The 17,500-nt window shown below is 38.8% G+C and overlaps 2 protein-coding genes across 7 annotated transcripts in view; both read left to right on the forward strand.

Annotated features, from left to right (window-relative positions):
• Positions 1–17,500, forward strand: part of Ryr2 (ryanodine receptor 2) — a 681,083-nt gene that overhangs the window by 457,560 nt on the left and 206,023 nt on the right. For all 6 annotated transcript variants that reach the window (XM_023700826.1, XM_023700825.1, XM_023700827.1 and 3 more), the window contains exons 30-35: positions 8,889–9,097; positions 9,936–10,288; positions 10,873–10,987; positions 12,180–12,340; positions 14,114–14,273; positions 15,259–15,345. In XM_023700826.1, the coding sequence (XP_023556594.1) occupies positions 8,889–9,097; positions 9,936–10,288; positions 10,873–10,987; positions 12,180–12,340; positions 14,114–14,273; positions 15,259–15,345 (1,085 nt within the window). The remainder of the gene's footprint in view (positions 1–8,888; positions 9,098–9,935; positions 10,289–10,872; positions 10,988–12,179; positions 12,341–14,113; positions 14,274–15,258; positions 15,346–17,500) is intronic.
• Positions 360–1,141, forward strand: LOC105743473 (39S ribosomal protein L47, mitochondrial-like). The gene is given in 1 exon segment (XM_012516810.2): positions 360–1,141. A coding segment is annotated over 1 exon segment (753 nt). The 5' UTR covers positions 360–361; the 3' UTR covers positions 1,115–1,141.

A 17,500-nucleotide genomic window follows, 5' to 3' on the forward strand; every position in this document is an offset into this window, starting at 1 on the left:
TTTTTAGACTGTGTTTCACTATGTAACCCAAGCTAGTTTTGATCCCAGGCTGGCCTTGAACTCACAGCTGTCCTTCTGTTTCAGAATTCTGATGGCTGAGATTACGGACATGTGCCATCATACTCTATGGGGAGAAATATTCTTTTGATCTCCAAAGCAGATTATAAGCTTTATGTAGCTGTTATCATAATTGGTAATTTAGTATGTAATGTAGTCAAACGTATTTTGACTGTATATTTAACAATTTATACAACTAAAATGATAACCTGTCCAATGTAATGTTTTAGTCCAATATACCAAAAAAGAAGAAATCACACAAGTCTTTGAAAGACTGACAGGGTCGATTAGCTGCACGGAAAAAATGGCTGCCGCCAGTTTGGCTCTGTTCTGTAGAAGAGTCTCAGCAGTTCTGAAGGCTTCTGTATCATTAAAAACTCCCAAGGCCCCCGCTAGCACAGGATATTCTCTTAGTTTGTTATCTAAGAATACACCAGATGGCACATCCTTTCAGCAGTGTAGATTACTTCATACTACATTGTCAAGAAGAGGACTGGAAGAATTTTTTGATGACCCAAAGAATTGGGGGCAAGAAAAAGTGAAATCCAGAGCTGCATGGACCTGTCAGCAATTAAGGAACAAAAGTAATGAAGATTTACATAAACTTTGGTACGTCTTACTAAAAGAAAGAAACATGCTTCTAACTCTAGAACAGGAGGCCAAGCGGCAAGTATTACCAATGCCAAGTCCAGAACGGTTAGAAAAGGTAGTTGAGTCCATGAATGCATTAGATAAAGTTGTCCAGGAAAGAGAAGATGCTTTAAGGCTTCTCCAGACTGGTCAAGAAAAAGCTCGACCTGGTGCTTGAAGAAGAGACATCTTTGGAAGAATCATTTGGCACAAGTTCAAGCAGTGGCCTATACCTTGGTATCTAAATAAAAGATACAACAGGAAACGATTCTTTGCAATGCCTTATGTGGACCATTTTGTCAGACTGAAAAATGAGAAACGGGCCTGCATTAGAGCAAGAAAGAGGTGTCTGGAGAAAAAGAAACAGAAAATTCTGCAAGAAAAGTTTCCACACCTTGCTGACACCCAGAAGTCAAAGCTTGGATAAAAAAAGTCTAAAATATTATTTTTGGTTGTATAGCAGTCTCTGTACAAAAATATTAAGTGGTTTATAAAAAATTGTTATCAAAAAAAAAAAAGACTGACAGGGTCATCCAATTAAATTCAATTGGAGATACAGTCATTCAGCTGATTCTGGCTAAGTGTAGGGTTCCTCTAGAAATGAGCCAATAGGACTTTGCTAAGAAGCTTCAGCTTTCTTCTACAAATAAAGAGCACAGATTCATTTAGTGATCACACCCTAAAGCTCATAGAATAACTGTATGGAGAACACATTGCTGAAGAATATTGGTCTGTAATAGAACAGCATGATTCCTTGAGTTTTCAAGCCCTTGCAAAAGACTAGGACTTGCTTGGTCAAGACTAAGAGTATGACTGAACCACCTCTTGGAGGGAATTTTGGTTTTGTTTTTCATTTATGTATTTGGTACAGGGTCTTACTACACAAGTCAGATTCATAGTGACCCTTCTGTTTTCAGCCATGCCAGCACTGGGATTATAGACTTGAGTCACCATGCCAAGATTTGGTCACTGGCTTAGCACATTCTGGGGGCAGGGCCGGTGAGGCACATGGGACCCCAGATCGAACCCTGGTCCCTGCACTTGCCAAAGCAGGCGCTCAGTCCACTGAACTATGTTGCCGGCCCTTGGAAGGAACTTTCAGAGCCTGAAACCTGCTTTCTTTTTGGCAGATCCTCTTTAGAATTCTTCTCTCTAGCATTTTTTTCCTTTAAATTTCAGAGTATGCCTAGGGAAAGAAAGATTAATTGACTCTCCATTTTAAAAAGACCCTTCTGACTGTAATACCAACAAATTAGTATTGCAGGGCTGACATGAGAAACAGTCCCTGGTAAGCTTTTCCAGCAATTCTTCCTCATTGGTTCTCTTCACTATTCTGACAAATATGATCAAGAGTGGTGAGAGCTCAAAAAAAGCAGCTTTCATCCCTCTGCTGCTGAAAGAATTCTAAGATCGCCCCCACGAGCCCTGCCCCATGGTATAGACATCACCTTGCATAATGCTGTCCTTATAAGCATCAGTGGGATTTGATGGGATGGAATATGAAGGAATAACACTACTGTAATTAGGTTGCCAATCAGTTACCTTTGTGTTATCCAAATAAGTATCTGGTGTGGGCCTGATCTAATCAGTGAAGACCTTAAAAAGGATAGGGTTTTTCTTGAAGTTAGATTTACAATAGTGAATAAATTCTCTCTTACTAAATATGAAGAAGTAAGTTGTTGCCATTTGGAAAGGGTCATATGGTGGGGACCTACGTACTGACCATGATATCTAGGAACTGCCTCTGTCTGACATCTGGATAGAAAACAGAGTTCAATTCTTCAATCATGAGTGCTGAATTCTGTGAGTAGCCAAGGGGCCCAGAAGCTGACTATAAGCCCATGGTGAGACTCTAGCCCATATCAACACCTTGGTTCCAATAAAGCCAGCCACATCATGCCATTTTCAACCTACAGCACCAGGAAATAATTAATGGGTGCTGCTTTAAATGGCCAAGTTTGTGTTAATTTGTTCCATAGCAACAGATAACAAAGACATTGATCAAAGAGATCTTAGTTCTGCTGATCTTGTAGATTCACAGAACTGTTAGAGATCACTATTAGTGCCAGCCTACACAGAGACAGGGAAGAGAATCCATGTCTAGTCAGCATGGCAGCCTCCAGGATTAATCTTAAGTTCTGTCAGATGTCTCTTCCAGTTTATGTGTTGCCAGGTAATTGAGTCATTTTTAACCTATGCACATTGCCTGATCACTTATTTATTTATTTATCCATAATTTTATTGAGAAAAAAAGAGTAATGAGACAGTTTCAAACCAAACTAGTAGGACAGTTTCAATAATAAACACATTGCATACATTCTTCCTAGTGGTCAATTGCTGTACAAGATATGGAAATGATATCCTATTTACAAACACCATTAGAACAAATACTTCCATTCATTAAGAGAATGTAACTGTATATCTAATCTAACCACTTTGAATACACAGATACAAAATGGACATTCATCTGTATCCCCTTTTTTGTTAAGTTCCATTATTTGAATATTATAGGTATGTAAACTCATCAAAATATTCTAAAAGAGTCTAGTAGCCCATAATAATATTGGGTCTTCCACTTGACTGGCAATGTCAGAAATTGTTGACCTGAGTCCCTTATAGCTCAACATAACAGCATGGCTTTACTTCTTATATTTCTTTTTTATACTTTTCTGCTGGATGGTTAAGATCAAGGTAAAGCAGGACCTATGCAACAAGAGTTGTAGCTTTTGGGTCTGATGATGTCAGTGAAATCCCCTCAGGATTTATCCTGAGATCCTGTACCTCAGATTGTAGAACCTTTGTCAGTGCCAGCCATGTGGATGAGTCACGGCCATTTCTTGGCCAACGTGCTCTCTGTGAATCCTGAGAGAATATTTTCTCTCCATGTGATTCTCCTTAGGCACATGGTACATCATGGATCACTTTCCTCTTTGGCCCCATAATCTCCTTGTGATCACATATTTAATATTCCAGATTTTATACACACTGGTCTAATGGTCCATCAAGCTGTGGCACCTCTTCCATACCAAGGACTTAGAAAAAGTTTTCCTGGTGTACCCATTATAGTCAGGGTTTGCAAGGGAAAAGAGTCAATACAGAACTTGTAATTTATACAATTATTTTGTAATATTCAACCCAAGAGATAAATGAAAAAGAGTACATGAGATCTGTCCATGCACTAGAGACCCATAGAATCCAGCTAAGGGCATAGGTCTCACAATAGTGCCCTCTAGGTCTAGAAAACCTAGAGCACACGGCAGTGTCCTCTATTAGTCTAACTGGAAGCCTGACATAGCCTCACACAATTTGTCATGCAAGTCTGTGTCAATGATCTGTACTGGGAAGGCCCAAAGGTCAGTGGTAGAAGCTAGAAGGTCTATACCAGCAGGCTGAGGATCTGCACTAAAGTCAGGAAGTGACACTCAAGGTAAGGTTCAGAGCCCCCAAGGTGAACCACAGCCATTCTCAGCAATAGCGAAGTCCTGATGAAGAAACCAGCTGAGTTCATATCCAGAAGGCCAGCATAACAAGTTTCTCCAGGAGAATCAACAGCACACACTCTTTGCCTCCACATCTGCAGCAATAGGATGAAGAGTCCGTGTCAGCAGGCTGAGAGTCTGCCCTGGAGCCAGGAAGTGATGCTCCAGGTAGGGACCAGAGCTCCTCTCAAAGGAACTGCAGCCATCCTCAGCAGCAGGGAGGTCCTGAGCCCCTCCAGGGGATGAAAGTAGCTAAGTTCACATCAGGAAAGCCAGTCTGATAGGCTTCGCTAGGAGAATCAGCAGCACACACCTTCCTCTCCAGGTCTCTTCTTATGTGGTTGGCGGCAATGCTCAGGCGGGCCTTCCACACCCAGATTCGCACCACACTGATTCAGTTCCGCTGGATGTTACACATGGCCCATGAGTTAATACACCACAACCTATGATCTCATGCATCTTACTAAAGCCAGAGATTACTTCAAGTTCTGATACTAAGGCTTTTCTATTTAATGCAGTGACTTTATATGGAGCATCTTTTCATTTATGTCTTTTTCAAGAGCCTACTGGAGGTGTTTCCCATCATTTTAATTGTAAGAGAGAACACATATATTTAACACATGATATTGTGATTGCTTTAGTAGCCACTGTATGTAAGACTGAGCTGGCTGTTTCTATAGAAGCATAGAGGAATTATAATCATAGTAAAATATGCCAAATCATGCATAGGCATAAATACAACACTGGCTGAGAAATTTAAGTATGAAACACTTATAATTTTTTCCCATAAATTTATTGAGAAACAAATAGCAATGAGACAGTTTCAAACCAAACTGATAGGACAGTTTCAATAATTAACACATTGTATACATTTTTCCTAGTGGTTAATTGCTGTGCAAGATGCAGACATGACATCCTACTTACAAGCACCATTAGAACAAATCATTCTATTCATTAACAGAATGTCACTATATATCTATCCCAACCACTTCGAATACACAGATACAAAATGGACATTCATCTGTATACCCTTTTTTGTTAAGTTCTGTTATTTGAATATTATAGGTGTGTAAACTCAGCAAAATATTCAAAAGAGTCCAGTAGTCCATAATAGTATTGGGTCTTCCGCTTGACTGGCAATGTCAGAAATTGTTGACCTGAGTCCCCTACCGCTCAACATAACAGCATGGCTTTATTTCTTATATTTCTTTTTTATAATTTTCTACTGGATGGTTAAGACCAAGGTAAAGCAGGACCTATGCAACAAGAGTTGTAGCTTTTGGATCTGGTAAGGTCAGTGAAATCCCCTCAGGATTTATCCTGAGATCCTGTACATCAGATTGTAGAACCTTTGTCAGTGTCAGCCATGAAAACACTTATAATTTTTTATTACTTATCCAACCCACAATGAATCCCTGGGGTATAATGTTCTTCTAAATGATTTTTCAAACTTGTAATATGACAAGAAAAAGAAATTTGAGATGAAAGAATTGGAATAAAAGGAACAATTCTCTCATTACCTGTAGATTATATTGTTTATAGAGAAAATATTAAATAATCTGTAGCTATTACTAGGAATAATTGGAAGTAGTATTTCTATACCTGCACCAAGCCGAGAAAACCAAATGAAAGTGGAGATACTATTTACTGGTGTGTTTGAGACAGTCGGTAACTTGGTATCTGTTTAACAGAAGGCATACAGTACTTTTATATAGAAAAATTATTAAATTTTAATGAGAGATGATCAATGCCTGAAAAGTCTTTACAGTATTTCTCCCCTATCTAAAAATTGTGATTGTATTGTAAAAATAACATGATTTTAAAGCATGTTATCTTAAATGTTTTCCAAATGCAGAAGTATTATAAACATAATCTAAATTTTTACCAGCTTTTTATTTTGACAAATGTTGGTTTTTCAGGAAAGTCACTGCATAGTTCTGCCATCTGCTCCCTTATTAAATGGCAACTCTTGTGCAGACTCTGGTCTCTCCACCCACCTCTAGTTCTGTGTCCTGCTTTGACGAGTGGAAGGCTATTTTAGGAAGACTTCTTTACCTGTTTGTCTGCCTCTTGTTAGGTTATCAGCACCTTTCAGCTACGAGCTCTGTATTAGCCATCTTTCATTCTTAGCATCTGGTACACAACAGCTGCTCAATAAATATTTATCAAATAAAGATAGGAGGGGTTGCAAATTTCTTAATACCTGTTAGCCATTTTCCTGCCTAAATCTTGTACTAGTTTAATGAAATAAGCAGGACTTCTTGTGCTGGACTCATTGCACATCATTCATATCCTGTTTTATTAAATGAAATATGTTAAATAAAAGTTTAGCTTGTCTTTATAATAAAGTGAACATTCAGTGTAAAACTTTGTTAAGTTTTACAGAGGTATGAAAAAGAACAAAGTTAAAAATCCCATCACTCTAAAGCTTTGATTAAAAAAAAAACCTTTGGGTGTATTTATGTCTAAAGTAAAAGCAAAAGTAATAAACCATATGTTATATATTTCTCCTAATAATATTTACTAGTTCTGCTTTCCTATACATTAATTGAATCTTTGATGACTGAATGACTAAATAATATTCCATCTCATGAAAAGGGTATCTCGTACCACATGGTATTGTGATTGCTTTAGGAGCCACTTGAATTGTAAACTTAGCTATAGTGACCAGTTTGGGAGATTGCTTGTGTACAGTACTACCCAATATACCATGAAAGTATTTTAAAGGTCCAGAAAAGGAAAAGTTAATAGCTGAGTATGACGGAAGTCTAGTACGCAGTTATTTACAGATGTCAGGTGATTTCCTTTATATACTAGAAAGTTCTAAAATTATAGTGATCAGAAATAGATGCTCACCACCATAGAATCTCTCTCTAGCTTGTGTCCCTCAGGTATGTCAAATGGGAGTTAGATATTCACCAGTTTGTGCTAATGACATTCAGGCTATCTCCGATCAGTTGCATTTCTTCACTTCTTTGATTCCTTGGGGATGCCTATTAAAACTATCTTTCTGATTACTGCTTTGGTAGCTGGTCCAGTGGCAGCTGCAGCTGCAGCTTTGTTTGCTTTAACTAGAAGCTCTGCATTGTACAACTCTCCTGAATACAATTAGACCTTTCTTTCCACCTAGCTGGTAGCAACTTGGGCCATCATCCCCCTGAGTGCATGTTGGTAGAAACAAACTACAGAAAGTCATTGTGAATCACTGGACATCCTTTTCATCATCTTCTATTTGAGGGCTATATCTGGCTTTCACTGTCACTAGTTTCAACAAGGGAAAAAGAGTAATCATAATGCTGGGACTAACTGCAATTCTTTTGAAAACTGTCGGCTTATTGTTAGTATCCATTGTTTCTTTGATCTACAAATTAGAAAGTTCAACTAGATCCTCTAGTTTGCTGTCTGTCTAACAAACCAAACTTTGTTTATTGTGCTAACTACTTAAACATTAGTATAAAACATTACAGAAAGAAATGAAGAATGTGTAAATATCCCACCCTGAAAAATATCTTATTTCCTTAACAGCAACAACAAAAAAAATACTGTCTCAAACCTTGGACAAGTGGTTCCAAAATATTTGAGCAAGTAACAAAATTTAGTTTACTAATATTTACTCAATAGTGGAGAGCTTTGCTGACAGTGCCATGCATTAAATTAGCTTATGAAATCTTCTAGTGGTTTTTGTCCTTTTATCAATTGCTGTTGTGGATGTATGCATAGATCAAAAGCTCCCAGAGCCTGCTGTGCCGGCCCCACCCGAGGGTGCGTTGAGATAGCAATAGAGACTGGGCATGGTGCACACCTATAATCCCAGCACTTGGGAGGCTGTAAACAGGCGGATCACTATGAGTCCAATCTAGTAGTGAGACCCTGAACACCCTGTAGACCCTTCCCTAAAATACAAAAAGAGAAAAAAGCAGGGCTGGGGAAATAGGTTGGCAGTCTAAGCACCTGGCTGGCAAGCACAAGGACCCGAGTTCAACCTCTAGTACCTTGTGCTGTGCCAGCCCTCAAACCCTGGGTGCACCATGTTGGCTACCAAATCTAGGCATGGTGGTACATGCCTGTAACCCGAGTGCTGGGGAGGCTGATACAGGAGGATCACTATGAGTCTAAGCTATGTAGTGAGACCATGTACTAAATACATAAATAAAAGGAAAAAAAAATCAAAAGCAGCTGTCAGTGAATGGAAACCTTTTTAAAAAGTGTTTCTCCTATCCTTTCCTTATGTATGAATAGGTTTAAAGGGCAATCATGTTGTGTGTTTGGACCCACCATGCTCTTTAGCCAGAGAGAGAAGCAAGACACAGGGTGCCAAAGTTTCCTTGGCCTTTGGTTCTTTTTCACTCTTTGGAATGAAAGAGTAACATATATCACTGAGCAACTGAGATGTTAGGTAGGACTCACCTTTAGAATTTGAGGATCTTGGAGGAACAGACAATGCTTTCAGTAGTCTCATTTTACAGAATAAGCCCCAGGATAAAAAAGGAATTATCTAGGGCTGTACCTAGTGATGTACAATGCCAAGATCAAATGCAGTTCTTCAGTGTCTTTCATCTAATACGCTGTATCAGTGTTCTCTTTAATACATCGTTGTTTCTCCCCCTGTAGGGCTGGCTGTCAAAAAGCAGAGCACCGGAGCTGTAAAATGGTTAATTCCATACTAACAGGGTTCCCCACTAATGATGCTGAAGGTTCTGTTTTTGTTTTTTTTCTTCCCAGGATTTATACCTGCATGTAGCTTGGGTGTGGCCCAAGTGGGCAGGATGAATTTCGGCAAGGATGTCAGCACCTTGAAGTACTTCACCATCTGTGGCTTGCAAGAGGGCTACGAGCCATTTGCAGTTAACACAAATAGAGACATCACCATGTGGCTAAGCAAGAGGCTCCCGCAGTTTCTCCAAGTTCCATCAAACCATGAGCATATTGAGGTTTGCTTCTTCTTTAAAAATCAAACCACTTTAGAAAATTAGGAGAATATCTTTGTATGTGAAAGTTCTTACTTGAACAATTATGTTAACTTGAAGATAGAGCTCAGTAGCACAGTGCCTGCCTGGCAAGCATGAAGTCCTGAGTTCAATTCCTTGTACTCTCACCGTACTTCAGAATTATAATAAATTAAAACAATTTCTATGATCAGTTACATAATAGTGGAATTTAACCAAAGATTGGGTTCCTTACCAGTAGCATATTAGGCTAATGAGTGATTTCTTTTTTATATGTAAGCAATGTCAGGCCAATTCTGAATGTGTATAATTTTGAAATTAATTTCTCAAGCCATCATTAGAGTTTGGAGCAGAAAGAACTCTGTGAATATTGTTTCTTTATAAGCTCTTTATTCCAGGTCCCCTTTGGTTACCAATATCTGTAGATACTGGAGTATCAAATGTAAAGAAAATAGAGTATTTGCACTGACTCTATGCATATTGTCTTATAGGTTCAAATTATCTGTGGACTACTTATAATATATAATAAAATGGAACTATAATTTCACAGTGTTGTTTAGGAAGAAGTCAAGAAAAATGTGTGACCACACATAGTACCCATGTGATTTTTCAAATATTTGCCATGGGTAGTTGGTTGAATCCAGAGATATAGAAATTGCAGATAGGTAGATTGAAGTGTGCACTTTGTTTAATTATTTCTTATAAAATAGTGCACATGTGGGAAGTGTTTGGGATTCTGAAAGCATAATGTGTGTTAGTCATCTTTAGGATCAGGAAACCAACAGTGAGATTGGAATGTGAATGTTACTTCCTCGTTGTCCAGGTGACCAGAATAGATGGCACCATAGACAGCTCTCCCTGTCTGAAGGTCACCCAGAAATCGTTTGGTTCCCAGAACAGCAGCACCGACATCATGTTTTACCGCCTGAGCATGCCCATCGAGTGCGCGGAGGTCTTCTCTAAGACCGTGGCTGGGGGGCTCCCAGGTGCAGGCCTCTTTGGGCCCAAGAATGACTTGGAGGATTACGATGCAGATTCTGACTTCGAGGTTCTGATGAAGACAGCTCATGGCCATCTGGTTCCTGATCGTGTCGACAAAGACAAAGAAGTTGCAAAGCCAGAGTTCAATAACCACAAAGATTATGCTCAGGAAAAACCTTCTCGTCTGAAACAGAGGTCATTTTCAGATACAGTATCATCGTGAATGTGTAATTTTCCTGTGGGGAAAGTTACTGTACAGGCTAAAGGGTTTCTCAATAGTAATTTGTTCTTCCTTTTTCTTTTTGTGAACGATTTTATGGGAAAAATAGATGAACCTGGTTATCTAGCTTGTTAGAGCAGATATTATCTATCCAAGATCACTTTTAAATTTCTTATATTTATATTCTTGGTTAAAGTTAGAGTGTTCTTCCTAAGTAATATTTTTATGTTCAGAAAGGTAAATTGTTTTAGCTTCCTTCCTTGCACACAGAGTTTCTCAACCTCAGCATGCTCGACAGTTGAATCAGGTCATTCTTTGCTGAAGGGGCCTGTATTAGGGACTGAAGAGGACTGAACAACATTCCTAGCTCTACCCAGTAGGTGCCAGTTACATTAAATGCCTCAGTTATAACAGATAGCAATATCCCCATACATTCTCAGATGTTCCCCAGGGAGCAAACTTGCCCTGGTTGAAGATCACTCCACTGATGACATGCTCATCTTAGAAGTAGGCCGAGTGTTTGATCAGCACTCACTGCTGCTGCTCTTATGGATTTCAGATTTTTACTTAGGAGAACAAAGCCAGATTACAGCACCAGCCACTCGGCAAGACTCACTGAAGATGTTTTGGCAGATGATCGGGATGACTATGACTACCTGATGCAAACCTCCACGGTATGGGGTTGCAGCGCTTGTCCTGTGTTTCTGTTTGTCAGGCATTGTTACTTATACCTCATACCGCATACTTTGCTTTGGGGATGTAACTCAGTGGAAAAGTGCCTGCCCCACTTTAGGTCCTGGGTTCAATCCCAGATCCATAAGATAACATCAAAAGGTAGACTTTGATTCAGTTTTTAAAAGAATCATTTGCTCCTCCTTTTAGATATATTTTGGGGGGCTGGGGAGATAGCTCAGTAGAATAAGTGCTTGCCTCGCAAGTGCAGGGTCCTGAGTTCAATCCCTGATACTGCAAAGAATAAATAAATAAAAATAAAGACCACATAGATATATTTTGGGGTTAGAATATTTGAAAAGATATATTATAATGAATGTTATACAATAAAAGGGCTATTTTAGGGAAATATTCTTAAAGACACCTATAATTGAGATTTTTGATGTCTTATTTCATTGAAAAATTTTAACTTACCACTTGCCTTTTCTAAGCACATGTAATTTCTTTTATTGTAGTGAATAGTCTGAAAGATCATTTATCATACTTTTGTGAGAGGTCAGGCCTTGCTCTTTGCCATTTCAAAGTTGTAAATCTACTTTTCCTGAAAGGCCAAATGGGAAACGTACAAAACTGTGTGTGTTGTAGAGTGCTCTCATGTTTGGGCTTGACAGTCACAGGTTAGATTTGAACTATTTCAAAGTGACTTAAGATATCAAAACATTATATATCCAAAAAAGAAAGGATAAGTATTTGCAAATGAGTTGGATGACAAGCATGAAAACTCTAGCATAAATTAACAGGCATGCATCAATTTGAAAAACTCAAAGCTAAGGAACCAATAATGGATGGATATATTTAAGTGCATTATCTATCTATCTATCTATCTATCTATCTATCTATCTAACTATCTATCTATCTCTATCCATCCATCCATCCATCCACCCATCCATCCACATATGTTTGTACATGGACACACACATGCATTGATTATTGATTTCCTCTCTTTCCCATTATTTCTGATTTAATTCAACATCTCCAGTATACAACAGTTCTCATTTTTCCATGTTCACTTTTTATGCCTATTATATTGTAGCCAAATAATTTTTAAAAATGTATTCTCAGGTAATTCAGAGACTGAAATCACCATTTTGTTTTGCTTTGCTTTGCAAACTTCTGTTTCTGCTGTCTTGACAGTACTATTACTCAGTGAGAATCTTTCCGGGCCAAGAACCTGCTAATGTCTGGGTGGGGTGGATCACATCTGATTTCCACCAGTATGACACAGGCTTTGACTTGGACAGAGTCCGTACGGTGACTGTAACTCTAGGAGATGAAAAAGGAAAAGTACATGAAAGGTTGGTTCTCCTCAGTTTTTTTTTTTTTTAAAACAAGAATTACATCAAAACTATTGAAAACCCTAGCAAATTTTGTTTCTTGGATTTTGTGTAAGGATATTTCTATTTATAAAAACAATGTGATTAAGCCATTAATATCGATACCCTTTTTGTTACGCATGCAAACCAGCAAGAATCTAAATATATTAAAAGCAAGAAGCATAGAGTACGGATGGTACATCCTTTGTAGGTAATAATATCTGCTCCAGGTAACGTGATTAACGACCTGGGTTCCCAATATTTGGTCTTCATCTTAAGGTTGAGAAATGGGTAAAGTGAGATGGTTAGCATCCGGTCTGCTAAGTGCCTTGGGAACTGGCTGTGTGGTGGGGATAAAACTGTGAGGTCAGCGTGGGCTGGTAGTTAGACCAGTTGGACACGTGTGAACTCCGACTGAGGAGCAGTGGGTTCTTTCCTCAGCTTTGCCTTTGACTCGCTGTGTGGCTTTGGGTAAGTCACTTACACTTTCTGTGCCATCCTTTCTCATTTGTAAAACAAACCAAACTCAAACCAAACCTTCAAAAAAGTGAAGAAGGCTATCTTCCTTGCAGAATAAGACAAGAGAAGATCTGACCATTCGCTGCTACCCTTTGTGCCCATGAATCCTCTCTGATCTGCTGTGACAGGTCTCAGAAAGAGTCCTCCATAATGTTGCTTTTCTTCTATATCTGCACCATCCTTTTTGGTGATGGGGAAATGCACTGTCCTGCTCTCAGCTTTGTACATCTTGAACATGGTGGCCTCAGCGCTTAGGATAGGGCCGAGGAAAAATCTCAGATCAAGAGTACTTGACATCCGTGTGGGAACCAAACCTCAGGCTTCTTGGAATGTTATTGGGGATGCACTTGCTTCTCAGAGACAGAAATAATATTGTATAAAGAACTCATCTTAGGGATGGGATAACTGGTAGATGATTTGGGGTAGAAAATAGAGGATAGGAAAGAGTCACTGAATATTATGTGCAAAGAAGCAGAGTCTATTTGATTATACAAACTAACTTTGTCCCAGCCTTTTTGTTCTTTTCCTCTTCCTTGCCTGACTTTGGCCTTTTTTTCAGTAATAGTCTATGGATCTACTGTATAATACTAGACAAGGGCTTAGAAATGAAGTTCGAAGTATTTTACTTTGTTACCATTTCTAGTAAACATTTTGGAGAAGGTGCAAATCCAGGGAAGTTTTCTTGTTGATATCCCTGATTATATGCATCTTCTAGCTAACTGTGTCTCATAACAGATTCCTGGAATTGCCCACAGCAGAACATACTTTTGGCCAAACCTAAATATACTGAATCACTGATGGCGCATATAGAAGTTGCCTAAGATCTTGGATAGTGTTTGGCAGTGAACACTTCTCATCTTTGAACCCATAGTTACAAAGAAAATATGAGATTACAAATTTGGATGATGACTAAGTAGTTAAACTTTTTTGAACCTCAGAAAAAGGTTCAGTTTGGTTTGAGTTTTTGGAGAGAAGGTGCAGGTCAGTTCCTCATTTGGTTCCAGTTTGTTGGCCTGTGAAATTCAGAGACGAGTCAGACCCAATTCAGAACATCCAGTGCAGTCAATGGAGTTTCGCTCAGAATCACAGAATCGGCCCATTGTGCACTTCTCCCATTACAGCATGAGCTTGTTGCTTGCGCAGCATAATTTAGGTTTAGTTTGCAAGATAAACGTGCCTTCTCGCTCATCTGTGGTTGTACAAAGATAAAATGCAGGGTCTCTTTTTGTAATTCAGCATCAAACGCAGCAACTGCTATATGGTGTGTGCTGGTGAGAGCATAAGCCCCGGGCAAGGACGCAACAATAACGGGCTGGAGATCGGCTGTGTGGTGGACGCTGCTAGCGGGCTGCTCACGTTCATTGCCAATGGCAAGGAGCTGAGCACTTACTATCAGGTGCGTGATCGGCAGCAGAGAAGCCGGGTACTGCTCCAGGTGGGAGCTCTTCTCCCTGTTAAAGGGATACGTGCTTTGTAAGATCTAAAAGTAATTTAGAAATTAAGCAAAGATGGAAACAGAAAGTTAGTTGCGTACGCTCGCTCCTATTGAATATTGCCAGTATATTGCCATAAGCTGCTCCAAGTAAATAGATTCTCTAAAACTGTAGCGTCTACAGAATGGCTGAGGTGATTGTACCAAAAATTTCCATGAGTTGTTTTGAAAATAGCAGTTAATGTGCAGAATTTTCACCTTGACTAACTCTGTATGCTGATATCTACGAGCTGAGCAACTACATCAAGGACAGCAGTGTGTAATACAAAAAAGTGCTTGAATACCGGTTATCTTGGTCTTCTAAATGTGTACTGCTTCTAATGTCATATCAATTATTACTACACTCTCTTTAAAATAAATTTTAAAGAAAGGAGATAAGAACAAAAATTTAATTTTTCTTGAAAGCAAGCAGTAATATGCAACCCTATGTCCAATCTTACATAACAATATTTGTTAATCTGAACAACAGGGGCCAGGGAAATAGCTCAGTAGGATAAGTGCTTGCCTGGCAAGCGCAAGGGCCTGAGTTCAATTCCAGATTAAAAAAAAAAATCTGAGCAACAGATTAGATGATAAAAATAGATAATATAACAGCCATTGTTAATTAGCTATTCTTCTTTTGAAAATCGGTAACGTATTGTTGTATGTTACCCTGTTTCTGACATTTTTCTTGCTTTTGTTTTTACTTTTCAAAATAAAATTAAATTAAAAAGATAAAAATAAAATAAAAATGTAGCATTGTTCGAGATAGTCTAGTTACTGAGGGGGCCTTCACATGAGAGAAAGCAGACACTTCTAGTCTCCTTTCAAGGGTTCCTGAGTCGTACAGAAAATATTTTCCTTTCCTGTCTCTTTTATTAATATTAATAAATTAATTTGTTTATTTAAGGTGGAGCCAAGTACAAAATTATTTCCTGCGGTTTTTGCACAAGCTACAAGTCCCAATGTTTTCCAGTTTGAGTTGGGAAGAATAAAGGTAAGAAGAATTTCATTCCTGATATTTTATTGGAATTATTTTGTTAGGGCCTCGCAGATACTTCTTAAGTGAATTCAGTATTTTATTTGTACTGATGTGAATCAAATAAGTTATTCTTTAAGAAAAAAGTAGCTAGGTTTGCAAGTCTATGTCAGGTCACTACAGCAACATAATTTGAAATTTTCTCTTTTTATCTTAGCTGTATTATTCAATAGAACTGATTTATGATGGGCCGGAAAATGCTAAGGTGTATACAGAACAGTAACCACTGAAATTATAGATGGCGCAGTGAACAAATGTCAAGACTTGAAACCAGATGATTTAGAATAGTGGCACTTAACAGCGTTTGGTGAAGACACAAATTATGGCTGAGTTGGATGAGGGAAGCAGGAACATAGAAAAGAAGAGGTTTTCTTTAGGTGGATGAATGTTAAATGGGGATTCTTGGAGACACTGACTAGAAAAATGTATTTTGAAAGAGAGAGAAAGGAAGCAACACATGAGCAAGGCTTATTAATCCAATTCATTGTCAAATCCTACGTGTTTGATCCACAGAATATTCTCTTCTGTCTCTTTACTAAGAGGCATACTATCTGATCATCAAATTTACCTATAACGTCTAATCACTGAAGACCCCTTCAGTAATTAGAATATCTTATGATGATGCCACATTTTCATTCTTATTTTTTTAATTTAATTTTGAAAAGTTAAAAGAATGAAAATGTCAAGGTGAAGTGATTCTGTGTGACCACAGAGCAGGATGCCTTCCTTTGAATATTATTCTGTGGACCAAGCCCAGGTTGGAAGGCCTTGAATATTATGTTGAGAATACCCTAGTATAGAGACAGGAATGATCATTGGAAGTTTGAAGGAAGAACTGAGTATAATGGAACGGATTTTGGAGAAACATGTTTGTAGTAATGTTCAGGTGAGCGAGACTGGAAGCAGGTGGGAACAGCTGAGTGTCAATAACTCAAAGCTGTCCACATGAGGATAATGGCAAGAGGCAGGAAGGCTGGAAGAGACAGAAGAGAATATTCTGTGGATCAAACAGGTAGGATTTGACAGTGAATTGGGTTAATAAGGCTTGCTAGTTTATTGCGCTCACTATTGGAGTCAAGGATTGTTTGCTTTTTCTTTTTTAGTTTGAACTGTTTGGTGATATCAGTATTGGAACTAGAAGAGCTTGTTGAGATTTAGGAAGAAAAGTTGAATTTAATTTTGCAATTTAAAAGTTGTCGTACCAGATAAACACAGAAGTGCTGCTGGGCAGTGTAGTGACCTTGGACAGGTTTCTGAAAATTCACAAGCACAATTCCTGCCTTGTAAAATAGTGTTTATTGGATCTGTTCTGTGGAGTTAAATAAACATTTTAAGCCAAGACTTATACATAGTATCTGATCATCAAATTGATCTGTAATATATGATGCATATGCATGACACACACACACACACACACATTTGTGCTCAGACAAAGTATGCTGAGAAATAAGGTTTTAGCCTACAGGAAGAGTGAGTGAGAGAGTGAGTGAGATAGCTATCTATGGGCAAAATGAGATAGATATCTGCGGGCAGAAGTTGAACAGGGAAGAAAGAACATTGCACAGAGAACTTGGTTGTGTGAACTGAGAGAATGGAACACTCTTGAGGGCAAAGGAAAAAGCTAGGAGGAGAGCAAGAGGGACACAGTAGGAGGTGTCTGCCTAGAGCCAGGTGAAGAGTGAGTTTGAAAAGGCTCTGATAGCAGTTGCTACCAAATTGTCATGTAGGTTGGGTTAAGGATGCCATGGCTCTTGTTAGCTAGGAGGGCTTTGGTGACATTGCTATAAGAAGTTCAGTGACATGATGGGTTAAGCTATGTTAGCTTGAATTCACACTTGAGAGCTGGAGGTGTAGCATAGTACAGAGCAGGGCACTCATTCTGCATGCCCAAAGCCCTGGGTTACTTCTTAAGCCCAAAAGCAAACAAATAAAAGAGACTGAAGAGAAAGGAAAAAAGGCAGAACTGTAAGTGACTTTTTTTTTTTCTGGCTGACTCAGCCCACCCTGAAGGCGGGGCTGGAGCAGTATGTGGTTCCAGGGATTGGACAGCAGTCCTTGCATCTGCCTAAGCTTGCCTAAGAAGGTGCTTTAGACATCTTGATGGCCTATAAGT

Source organism: Octodon degus, unplaced genomic scaffold (assembly GCF_000260255.1).
Source record: "Octodon degus isolate 3935 unplaced genomic scaffold, OctDeg1.0 scaffold00127, whole genome shotgun sequence".
Classification (NCBI taxonomy): Eukaryota; Metazoa; Chordata; class Mammalia; order Rodentia; family Octodontidae; genus Octodon; species Octodon degus.